A 13,304-nucleotide genomic window follows, 5' to 3' on the forward strand; every position below is an offset into this window, starting at 1 on the left:
TTAGTCCAAGCTCTTTACCAGGGGACATTTAATGATGAAAGAGGATGCTGCTAAGACATCAGCCCGCAGAGAGAAGGAAGGTGACCAAGCCTCTATCTGGGCAGAGAAAATCAGGACAGACAGAGAAGTGTGAGGCTGGGGATGAGCTCATTCTCAGGATGTGAAGAGATAACTAGGTTAAAAAGTTTTCTGTGCAGGCATCAGTAGTATTCTACTGCAGTATTGTACTGCAGTAGAATAAGAAGGAAGGAAAAGTGTCATTTTATTGTCTAATCAGACGCAAATATTAGAAATTTCAGGAGCCAACCTAGAAATCAGAGGGGTACAATGACGATGAAGCTTGAAGACAAGCATGCAGGTAATGGGGACCTTGTAGGAGAGGGTCAGCCATACCTGGGTGAGAAGTATCAAGAGAATGGGAAACCAGTAGCAAATGGGAGAGGAGAGATCTCTGTAAAGCAGGAGGCAAATGGAAAGTGTGGCGTGCCCAGAAAAAGTCTCAACATGTACAGCTGGCAGGAGATCCAGAAACACAATCAGAAGGCTGATCAGTGGCTGGTGATCAATCGCAAGGTCTACGATGTTACTGCCTGGGCCAACAAGCATCCGGGGGGGAGCCGAGTCCTCAACCACTATGCTGGGGAAGATGCCACGGTAAGGAACTCAAAGCTCTGCCTTCTCCCTTCTGACTGGTGGGTGGCTGGGACTTGGCTCTCTTTCCCAAAGCATTTTGAGTACGTGCTCAAACTCCACAATTGCTCATCTCCCAAACCAATTTTTCAGGATTCCTATCCTGCAAGAACCTGAAACCAAATAAGCTTCAAGGACTAGCTCCTATTTTGGGATGGGCTCAGATGCTGACAGTGGATACTGTTTGTGTATTTTGGATTTTGTTTTCTCTTGGTGTTGTGTTTTCAATTGGAGTCACTGTTTGCTTCCTGGTTTAGTATAGTTGACACACAACATTTCATTAGTTCAAGTGTACAATATAGTGATTCAACAACTCTATACACTAGGCTATGCTCACCACAAGTGTGGCTACCATCTGTCACTGTCTTTTAAGAAGAAAGTTACAAATGCATGAGTAAAATTTGGGAAAAATCATGTCTGTGCCCATCTAGAAATTTCTCAGACTCTTATAAATGGGGTGTGTAAAAGGAAGACAGCAATTCACATGATAGGCATCAAAATGTTAATAACAATAACACAAACCTACAATTATGGATAGTGCTTTTCTAACCCAAGTCACAGGATCAGCTCAGATGATGTGTTGGCAAAGATGCAGGCCTTCAACCACCTTGGAAATAAGTGATAAACTCACTCAGCTTGAGACAGCTGAGCTGATGAATCTTTAATTTTCTGATGATGTTTATCTCTAAGAAGTTAGGGAAAAAAACATGATTCCACATCCAACAAGGTGGAATTAATTAATAAAATAAAACCATCAGGACTTTAGGATAAAATACCCATGCCACCTTGGGATTCATATCTTAAGAATGAAAATCCTGAGCGTGGCCAGCCATGTACCCTAGACTTTATGTCAGTAAATCCAAAAATGTTTGGAGAAAAGATTCTTGCAAAGGAAGATGGTTCAGGAAGGATGGGAGGCTCCAGAGGAGTTCTGACAAATGTAATACCCCATAGCTACTCAGAATTCAGGGAGCCTGAGCTTGGCAACTGGATACATGAACGTGGGAAAGTTGTTGAAATGCTCGCAGCCTCTGCTTCATCATTTGTAAAATGGAAATGACCTTACCAATCTAACTGGTTTATGGTAAATGGGACTAATGCTTGTAAAGTGTTTAGCACAATGCCAAACACTTAATAAAGTTTCATTAAATTCTAACTATTATGATTTATCTCACTGGCATCCATAGCCTCAGAGGTGTGATTATTATTTCCTGCTTACCACCAGCTTAGAAATCTTGATTATATTTGGTGTCATCTGATTGGGAACAGAGGAGCCCATGGTGGAGAAGCATCATTCTCTCTAGTGAAGGAGGCCAGGACATAAAGGACCTACAATCAGAGACTTACTCTACAACCTAAGAGGTGTTTGCAGGTTGTGCCCTGAAAGGCAACTGTGGACCAAAGAAAGCATAGTCTCTGTTAGCTGGTCCTCAACCCATGACCGCACCTGCCCAGTGAAGAGTACCATTCCTTTATTTACATGGAAACTCTCCTTGAAGCTTCTACTTTCCTCATAAACGCTGAATAGTGATAGATCATTAATTTGCTCATTCATGTAGTCAGCTATTCTAAAACCCTTGTTAAGGGTCCAGCGTAATGATTAAGAGTACAGGTTTGGGAATGGAAAAGGGTTGGCTTGTATCTGAGCTCAACTACTTACTAAGAATGTCTTGAGGAGGTTGATGAAACTCTTGAAGCCTTGGCTTCCTCATCTAGAAATTAGGGATAATAATACCTTCATCTCGCTTGGCAGAGATTAAAAACTGAAAAAAAAAATAGCAGTGCTTTTGTTTTATTATTACTTAGTTCTGAGATGGGTTGTAATTTTCTCCAAAGAAAAGGCAAGACAAATAAATCCACAAAACAAAATGGGTACATAAGTTCCTGTTATTTCCCATATGAGTTGTCTGTTTTCAAACTATATGATTTAAAACTAATGGCATGGTGGTAATAATTAGAGTCTAGGCCCAGTATTTTTACCTGAGAGGAGTTCACTGGGGAAAGTCAGAAACAACCTGTAAGTCCAAGAATAATTGATTATATAGTTATCAATATATCCATATGATGGGCTATTTTGCAATTATTAAAATAGGATTACAAAGCATTTGAGGATGAGACATGCTTATGAAACAATAGTTGGGCACAGTCTTCATGTAAGACAACAGTACGTTCTGGGTTCCATGAAAGGCATAAATGCAACCTTGTGATACATGTACATGAACAAAATATCTAGAACAAAGAAAACAAGTTCGTATCCTAGTGCTGTTCAACCCACTTATTATCTCTGAAGTCCCCACTCTAAGAAAGACCCTGAGAAGCTCATGTTCTTTCTCATGATGGCCAAAGGCCAGTATGACAGGGAAAGGATAACCAAAACTTAGAGGAAATATAGAAAAGTTCATCCAGCTATTTGGAGGACTACCATGTGGAAGACAGGGGAGCTGTATGCAGTTCAAAAGAGTGGCATGCAGTCAGTGGAGGTGAGGTTAGGGCTGGAGGAAGAGAGGATTTTTCGCAGAGGTGGAGTGAAAACAGGATTCACATCAGGAGGAAACACCCAGACAGAATGGGCATCCCAGCTTAACCACTTCTTTTGCTTAGCACAATATTGGCCCATGGTATGTGCTCAATTAGCGTCATTGACTATCATGGCATAAGGAGGACAGAATGTGAGAAAGGAGAGGTAGAGAAAGAGAAAAGAGAAAGGAGAGGGAGAGGAAGCTTCTTGAGAGCTGAGCCATGCCTTCCTCTTCTTTCTCCTCTTCCACTACACATAATAACACTTCCCTAGCACAGCATCCATCCCCATCGGCAACCACCAGGACAAAACCAACCCAGATTTCTAAGCATTAGTGAAAGCGAAAGTAGTAATCAGTATGAGTAGTTGCATCTTCTCTGGGTTGTCAACATTTCTTAAATTATCTGGTTCTCACCAGAACAATGATTCAAGTAGAAAATAGGTGGAGAAGTAGAGAGAGGGGGGTGCTGAGGCACTAAAGGTGAAGATGGGCCATGAGGACATGCTTTCTTTCAGAAAGGCCAGTCTGGCAGCTAAGTGATGGCTGTACTGAAGAACAGTCAGCCAAAATGAAGGAGGGAGCCCAGGGAACATGTTGAAAGTCCTAACAAGGCACTGACCACAGGAATGGAAAAGACGGGGTAGCTGCAAAGGATGTTTAAGAGACATAATTTATAAAATGTGATGAGTGACTGGTTGAGTAATCGTGGAGAAACAGTCTGTCTGACTTGTGCATATGTGACATAGTGAACTGGGTGACTATGTCCATGACAGAATAGGGAAGCCAGGAGGATGAGCAGGTTTGGGAGGGAGAGCAGAGAGAGAGAGAACTGGGGCTGGAGCTCAGCAGAAAGTATCACAGAAAAAAATCTCGGTATAGGGAAGAGCTTTCAAATAATGAAAGTTCTCAAACAATGAAATGAGTTGCAGTGGAAAAATAACCCTCTGCTTATTCCTGTGGGTGAAGGGGAAACTGGGTGACTTTAAGTGAACATTCTCCATTCCGAAAAGGCTTTCTCCCAGATAAAGGGCAAAGACGGCATTCTCCTTACAAACTGACCTATTCATAATTCATGTACTACCCAAAATATGAGGGGATTTGTTCTAGCCTTTGCCTTGGAGCACATGAGACCAGAGAAGAGTAAGCATAAGAGAAATTACTCAAAGATGTGGTAATGCATATGTGGTTGGGTGTTGACTAGTCTGGTGAGCTTTTGTGAGATGAGTAAATCAAAATCCATGTTCTAGTTACCTTGTTTTGTGACTGTGTGTATATATATTTCTCACTGGTGTTTTATTTCCAGAATTTCTTCCCCCAGACAAACTAAATATAATACAAAAAGTGCAATCACTTATTAATTTACTTATTTGGTCTGGCTTTCAAAACCAAATCTCTTAGCTACTAGGCTAAGATAAGATCCTCAATAAGGTTTTATAGAATGACTGAATAAATGAATAGAAGCATTAGTAAACCCGTTAGGCAGAGTGGGTGGCATTATTATCCTCATTTAGAAAAAAACCTGAGGCTTGAGAAATTAAGTAATTTCCCTAATATAAGGCAGCTTAGTCCTTTGCTACCCTGCACTGTGCCTTAGTGTGAATTAGGAAGGCACACTCCTTGGGTGGTTGCAGCACAAGATTTGGCAAACAGAACGTTTGCTGGATTTCAGCCCATACCTACCCTCTTGGATGGGTGCCTTTGCGCAGGGGACAACCTCTTGATAGTACTTAAGTTTGTAAATGCAGGGGTTTGTCTCAGGCCTGTGTCGAAATAACCCGTTTTGAAATGAATGTTGGTACAAATTTATGAATAGATTAAGGAGTAGAGATTATGGTTAAGAAGGGAGCCAAAAAGCTAACAGATGAAAATGGGAGATGCTGGGTAGGGAAGAGACATTGGTTCTTAAGACCTGTATCCTCTGAGCTCAACACTTTTGAATGCTCCCAACTTTTTCTTTGTTAGAGAAAGCTTATATTCATCTCTTCATTCCTCCTTTCCCTTACTCATCAGGCATCCACTGAGCCACATGCCATATTCCAGGCAAAACGAGACAGTGGGAATAATTTAATCAATAGTACATGGCTTTCGTCTTCAATAACTCTAACATACGTTGGAACAAATTTATTCAAGAAGGTGAAAGACCTGCACCCTAGAAACTAAGACATTAATGAAAGAAATTGAGGAAGATACAAACAAATGGAAAGGCATTCTGTGCTCATGGGTTGGAAGATTTAATCTGTTAAAATGTCCATTCTACCTAAAACAATCCACAGGTTCAATGCATTCTCTATCAGAATTCCAATGGCATTTTTCATGAAAATAGATTAAATAATCCTAAAATTTGTATTGGAACCATAAATGACCCCAAATAGTCAAAGCAATCTTGAGAAATAACCCACATGGATTCCCTGATATCAGTACATACTACAAAGCTACAGATGAATGTATAAAGAAAATGTGATGCCCATGCATGCGTGCACACACACACACACACACACACACACACACACACACACCTGATAGAATACTATTCAGCCATAAAAAAGAACAAAATCCTGCCATTTGCAACAACCTGGATGTTCCCAGAAGGCATTATGCTAATTGAAATATGTCAGACAGAGGAAGAAAAATAGCATATGATTTCACTTATATGTGGAATCTAAGAAAGAAAACAAAATATCAAGCTCATAGATACAGAAAACCAATTGGTGGTTACCAGAGGCAGGAGGTACCGGGTGGGATAAAAGGGTGAAGGAGTTCAAAAGTGCAAACTTCCAGCTACAATAAATAAATCATGGGGGTTGTAATGTTTTGCATGGTGACTATAGTTAATAATACTGTATTGTGTATTTGAAAAGTGTTGAGAGATTAAATCTTACAAGTTATCATCACCAGAAAAAGAATTTGGTAACTATGTATGGGGGCAGATGTTAACCAGACTTATTGTGGTGATTATTTTGCAATGCATGCAAATATCAAATCGTTCTTTTGTACACCTGAAGCCAATATAAGGCTATATGAATATTATACTAATTTTTAAAAAAGAAAAACACAAAGACCACTAGAGAAGGGGGCAGGTACACAGTTTCATTATAATATAATTTGAAAAGCTCTAGGGGCTACAGGAGCCACAGGAGATGGTAAATAACTTTCCTAAATTAGGTGGAGGCATTATTTAATCTGAATCTTGAGGGGTGAGGAAGAGTATTTATAGAGAGAAAATGGAGGAAGGTAGTTAAGACAAAGGAAACAGTATGTGCCAAGCTTCAGAACAATAGATAGGCATGGAATGTTCATTGAATGGGAAGATGTCTGGTGGACAAATGGTTCATGAAGGGTGATGGTGAAAGGTAAGCCTGGAGAGGCAGGTTGAAGCCAGAGGCACAGAATTCAGGGGATTAAAACCTAATATGGAGAGGTATCATTACTATATGCCCAGCAGATACATACAGATTTTTGCATCACCCCAAACTATCTGGCATCACTTCTCTCTTGAGAGGCCTTTCAGAAAAAGAATTATACATGTTAAGGATAGAATAAATTGTTACAGCTTCATGGCTTTAAAGTCACATAGACTTTAGTTCAAATCCTGGCTCTACTATTTACCTATTTGCTGTGGCATTTTGGACAAGACTTTCTCTCCTCAAAGACTTGGTATCTTTATCTTTATAGCACAAATGATGGAACCTCACAGATCTAAGGTGATGATTATGAGTTGGCCCATAGATTGTCTGGTACACAAGATACACTCAACAGAAGTTAGCACTATCCCGTCTCCCCTTCATTTTACCCCCTCTCCTTCCTTCAGCACGAATATACTCGCCCAAGTGTGTTGATATGATAACATAGCCTGTTTTTACAGGTGTTTCAAAAAGAGGATTTCACAACTTCCACAATATCCAGACTCTATTAGGAAATTCTTTTACATTGAATATTCTAAGACTATGTAAACTCCTTTGTTGTACTGCTCATCAGTACAATGAAAAGAGGTCCACATGGCAGGGCAAGGCTTACTATTCTGGAAAAACTCTGTTGGTCTTTAGGATCTGTTATTGCAGTGTTGCCTATGGATTTTGCTGTGAATCAAAAAACAAACAAACAAATAACCCCCCACCAAAACCAACCAACAAAACAAACAAACAAACAAACAAACAAACGATGAACCCAGAAGAATGTTTTTGTCAGCACACTGCTCCAGGTTCTGAATGACTGCTCACAGTAAAATGAAATTTCAATGGCTTACCTTTCTTCTACCTTCTTATCTTGATCCACCAGAATGTTTTCCATCCTATCTGCTCTTAAAGAACAGGTAGAATATTTTGCCAATATGGATCATTCTGAAATACTTAATAGCCTTCTTAATCACTGGATGGCTGTCTTCCTGGCTCAGGAAACTAAGTTTTAAAGTTGTAGAATGTGAAATTATATAGTATAGCATTTCCAAAGGGGGTCAGAGTAAGTATGCAGAAGCAGAATGGAAAGTAGGGACTGGACTGGTTCTAGCAAATACAAAGCCCTTTTTATATCATTGAACCTAGAGACCATAAGGAGAAGTAAGTCTAAAAAGCTGATATTGCACCCTTCTAATTAATGTTATTCATTACATAAACACCTTCTTAGAAAGTAGGCTTCTACATAGTTCTTAGATGTATCTAAAGGTGCTTTGCACTTTGAACATGGAAGTTTCATTATATTCACTAAAATAATTCAGAGTTCATTACACATTAAGCATTGGAGTATAGGAAGAAAATCTCTGAGGTGCTGTATTGAAGAGAATGTAGATAGTAAGTTCTTAGCACTAGAAGTATACATACAAGAAAGATGGCTAATATGTTGACTCGCTTAATCCCTAAAGTAACTTTATGAATTGGTTGGCTATTGTCATCACCCTTGTGTTAGAGAAAACAGAAGCACAGACAAGGTCAAGAGACTTGTCCACAGCTTCATAGCTCCACAGCTAGTAAGTAGAAACTAGAATTTAAATGAAGAAAGGCCACTCCAGGGTCCATTTTCCTAGTCAGTACTATGGGATACCAGCACTTTAGAGTCGTGGGTGTGGCTTCCATGTTTTCAACTTATGATGTTGATTGTATTCCCTCACTTTTAATAACTCCTGTACCCAAAGTCATATTAGCAGAAAGCCTAGAAAGTCCACCTCTTGGAGAATTTTCCTTCCCCAAAAATGGTTTAAATCCCTGGAAGGAAAGAGAATATCTTTTAGTTCCAAATATAAGGAGGATATAGGAACCACCACACTTCACATAGCCTCTACCCACAAGGTGCTGCTTAACATGGACCTGAGATGGGGAAAAGCAGTTGGTCATCTCTATGTGCCTGGCTGTCACAACCCCTGCAGAGACTGCCCTAGCACTGTTTAGAAAGAGTGATGAGACCCCTCCAGTGAAAAACTTTGTGAAAAGCGTGTACTTTAGACAGCTCAGACCTCAAGGGCTGTACTCCCTTTCTCTTCTGTGCATTAATCCTACACTATCAATGTCAACTTTAACCAGTTTTTTAAAAAAATAACTTAACTCAAATGTTTCATTCCTCTTGGCTTTGGCCAGGAACCAAGAGGGAGATTTGATGGGAGATGTGCTTTTCACAGCTAGTCATGGTTACTGCATGTTTCTGTATGGGCAACTTCCACCAAGCCTGATGTTGGACTTTAAGGATTCATCATGGCTTATTAACTGCAGCAAATTAATTCTTCTGGTGCTCAATAAAGTAAACAGCGATCCCTTCCAATGATCAGGAATATCCTGGCTGTGTTGGGCTTGCCTAATGAAGCAGTGCATCAAGCTGGGGGATCTCCAGCATGAAGCTTTCACAAAGTATCTCCAAGGGTAATTTTGATTGTTCAACTGGAGACATCAACCTGGGGTTAGAAGAAATCCTCTGTAATAGAGTCTGCTGATTCCCAAGATGGGCACAGGATAAGGTAAGGAAGGGGACTATTCTGTAGATAAGCATGTGTCTCCTAAGCCTCTATCAATTCTCTGTGATTTACAGGATGTCTTCAGAGCCATGCACCTGGACCTTGACATTGTAAAATTGTACCTTAAGCCGCTGCTCATCGGAGAGCTTGCCCCAGAAGAGCCTAGCCAGGAGAGACACAAAAGTGTGAGTGGGGTCTCAGGACTCAGAAACATGCGGAGGGATGAGGACAAAGGCCAGTTGAGCGATTCCTGACATATCCAAGAATTGATCATTTTCTGTGAGATGCCTGACATCATGGCTGGGTGAACCTGCTATACCATAGATGAGTAGCTTCTACATGTTACAAAATAATGTCATCCTCCTTAGACACTCAGAATTCTTAAACCTCTGTGTAAAAAGGAAAGAAATGTTTGGTCCTATACCAAACAGAATTTCCATGTTTCCAAGTACCTCTTTTTTTGCCCAGATATATCTAGATACAATTTTTGTCCGGTGACTGATTATAAAAATGTTTGATGTCTGTGTCTTTTAAAGTGAGTTCCATGAGAGCAGGGAATATCTATCTATCTATCTATCTATCTATCTATCTATCTATCTATGTATCTATCTGTGTATCTATGTATCTATGTATCTATGTATCTATGTATCTATCTATCTATCTATCTATGTATCTATCTATCTATGTATCCAAGTATCTATCTATCTATATTGCTTATCTCTGTGTACTCAAGAACCCCCCTGCACAGGATCAGACATATAGTACAGACTCCATAAATAGCTATTGGATGAAAGATGTGAATATATCATAACAGAAGCCTTTTCTACATTTGGTGAAACTATAGTCCAAGGAAAATAAATTGCTTTCTGAAAGTCCCATAGTTGGTGTATCAGAAAACTGGGATTCCAAGTCACTTATTTCTGTCCCCAATCCAAATTAAAATTTTGCTTCTAGAATTATGTTCATAGCTTTTTCTTTTTATGCTACAAATTTCTCTCCCTTTGTGTATCTCCTTGAACAGTCTTGTTTTCTTTCTTATGCCCTGGTCTTGTGTCAACTGTCCTGGTTTCAAACCCATTAGTCGTTAAGCTAAGAGATATTTCTTCCCATCTCTTGCACTGACTCTCCAGTTTGATTGGCAAGCTTGTAAACCAATACTAGCCTTGACCATGCACACACATGCACATATGCATGTCACACACACATAGGACCGGGAAACTTACCCTCCCACACATACACACAGACACACATACACATCAGCACACACACACTAATGCCACAAGAGATCCTGCCTTGTTCCTAGGGGCCCATTAAGCAGCTCACAGGAAAGTCTTCCTTTGAACCAATTTACATGAACTGGATTTTTCTATTTTTATCATCTTTAATGAAAGGGCCCTTTGCAAAACTGATCTGATGATGAGGTAGAAAATTCTGTGTAAAGTGTACCATTATGTATAGTAACACAAGTCCATATAGACCACACAGTTCCCTGAAGCATAATCGGTGATCAATCAATACCTGAAACAATACTGATGGTTTAAAAGACAACTGTTAGACACTACTCCCCTAACAACTGTTAGACAATAACTCCTAGACCTCTCCGCCAAACCCTACTGTTTCTGAGTTCCAAAACAGTTTGAGGACAGTTTACAAATCACTACCCATTTTTTCTCTTCTCCTGAAAAAAAAAAATATTATCATAACCTTTTTAAAAGGTTTTGTTTGCTCATAGTTTTATGTTTTTAATTTTGCTCAATTAAATTTGTTAATATCCTTAAATTTCTATTCATAAAAGTAAGGTATTAATAAAGTAATAAAAGAGATTATTAATTGTGTTCATTTGTGTTCCCTGAGGGAACTAATTCCTTCCTTGAACATTTATTTCTCAGTCCCAGCTGGTGGAAGATGTCCGAGAATTGCGGAGAACATTAGAGGCCATGAACATGTTCAAGGTCAACCCAGTGTTCTTCTTTCTTCACTTCGCCCAGATCTTGATTTTAGAAACTCTGGCTTGGCTAATAGTGTGGCATTTTGGCAGTGGCTGGCCTGTGACAATATTCATCTCCTTCCTTCTCACAATTTCCCAGGTAAGCACGTACCCTAAAATCAAGCAGTGGCTTTAGGGGACAATTCAGAATTGTCTCCTTCTCCCTTTAGACCTGAACCAGGTGCTTCCTGACACTTCCTGGCAAGCTACTAATCCACATCTGACACCAGCAAGTTACCACATCTTGCCAGGACCCAGTCTTTTGTCTGTAAAACGGGATAACAATCTTTATGTAAATATTCTCTACTAAACAAGTTAACGTGTAAAACACTTAGCACAATGACTAGCACATAGGAAATATTTAATTTATGACAGATGCTCGTCTTTGCCCAATTGTATCCATACCGGTTCAGTAACTGAAGTCGTTTCTCAGCCATGTAACACTCACCTTTATCTTTTATTCATCTTCCAACCAATAAAAAGAGAGAAAGGCAAATCAAGAAACAGAATCTTAACTACGGAGAATGAACTGATGGTTACCAAAGGAGAGAGGGTGGGGGGATGTATGAAATAGGTGATGGGGATTAAGGAGTGAACTTGTCACGATGAGCACTGGGGGTTGTACGGAGGTGTCGAATCACTGTATTGTATATCTGAAGCCAGCATTACACTGTATGTTAACTAACTGGAATTTACATAAAAACTTAAAAACCTGAACTTATGGATTCCACCATAAATTGTAATCAAACTGGCACCAGCAGAGCATTGGATAAATCTTTGTTGAATGAAGCGTGAATCTCTGAACACGGGTTTCTGTGAGCACAACACTGTGGGGGGGACACGAAAGGAAATGCACCTGGTTCCTTCCCTGGGGAAAAGAGTCTTCCACTGGGGAGACCGATGTTCAAACTGGTAAACATTCTATGTGACAGAATGACATCGGTGCCAAAGAGAGGAACCAGCATATGCTGTTAAAGCAGAAAGAGGCATTTAATTCTCATGGGGATAACTGGGGAAGGTTTTATGGAAAATTAATGTCAAAGTTAATTCCAGAATTTATGATATGTTATTTATTTATTTTTTGTAAAGTCAACTTGCTTTATTCCTTGAAAAGCAATTCTTTTGGAAACTGGAAAGGAAACAAATATTTGTTTGGTGCTTAACATAAGCCAAGCACTTTGGAGGTATTTAAGTTTGCCAACAGTCCATGAGTAAGGTATTATTATCCCTACCTATCAGATGAAGAGCTGAGGTTCAGAGCTACTGAGTAACCTGCCAAGATCTGTGCAACACATACATGGTAAAAAACAGTTGAGAACCCAAATCTGCCTGACTCCAAAGGCCATACTCTTTGTCCTCCTCACTGGAAGATTTGACAGTGGTAAGGAAAATGTTCTAGGCTGAAAGAACTCAGTTCACAAAGGCACACAAGTGGGAAAGAATGCAATGTGTGGGAAATAGAAAGTGAACTTGGCTTGGGGCCAGATGAGATCCCCCACCATTCTTCTCCAATGGGCTCCTGAATCTATGGGCGGGCTCATTGATTAATTTCTTCTTAACTCCTCAACCTCTCTAACAACAACTTAATCTCTTCTAGGTTCAGTGTTTTTTTCTGCAACATGACTTGGGACACACTTCTATATTTCCAAAGTCCAAGTGGAGCCGCTTGATGCAAAAAGTTGTGATGGGTCATCTCAAGGTACAGGATGTTCATGGAGCATGATGGAATTCTCAAAACTCATTTCCTCAGACTATGGTTACCAAATTTGTGTGCTGATAGGAGTAAAAAAAGTGTTTGTGCATAGATTTGCAAATAAATATAAATATAATAAAAATGTAGGTACTATATATATATATATATATATATATATATATGACATTATAATATATATGTTAAAATTAGAATTTGGAATTTTTATGAGGGAAGGTTTATTTTTATTTAGTAAATTCCAACAGTTTTTTTTTTCTTACACTAATAAAGTCTTTGGCCCAGTCCCTGGTACCCAATTAAGAAACCACCTTGGAGGAGAACAATTGTACCTTTATAAATGAAGAGGTGCTCTGTAAAATCATGAATGGGAATGTTTCTAGAAGGAATCTGAATATTTACTGCTGGGAAGCTACAGGAATCTAGCAAAGCCCGATTTGTCTTAGAAAGACAGGGCTATGAAGA

General features: G+C 39.5%; 1 protein-coding gene across 1 annotated transcript in view; it reads left to right on the forward strand.

Annotated features, from left to right (window-relative positions):
- Positions 1 to 319: 319 nt before the first annotated feature.
- LOC132660700 (fatty acid desaturase 2-like protein FADS2B) overlaps positions 320 to 13,304 on the forward strand; it is a 35,880-nt gene continuing 22,895 nt past the window's right edge. The window contains exons 1-4 of the mRNA XM_078434067.2: positions 320 to 654; positions 9,219 to 9,329; positions 11,034 to 11,231; positions 12,729 to 12,830. Of these exons, the coding sequence (XP_078290193.2) occupies positions 328 to 654; positions 9,219 to 9,329; positions 11,034 to 11,231; positions 12,729 to 12,830 (738 nt within the window). The 5' untranslated portion in view covers positions 320 to 327. The remainder of the gene's footprint in view (positions 655 to 9,218; positions 9,330 to 11,033; positions 11,232 to 12,728; positions 12,831 to 13,304) is intronic.

Source organism: Panthera onca, chromosome D1, assembly GCF_046562875.1.
Source record: "Panthera onca isolate mPanOnc1 chromosome D1, mPanOnc1 haplotype 2, whole genome shotgun sequence".
Lineage (NCBI taxonomy): Eukaryota > Metazoa > Chordata > Mammalia > Carnivora > Felidae > Panthera > Panthera onca.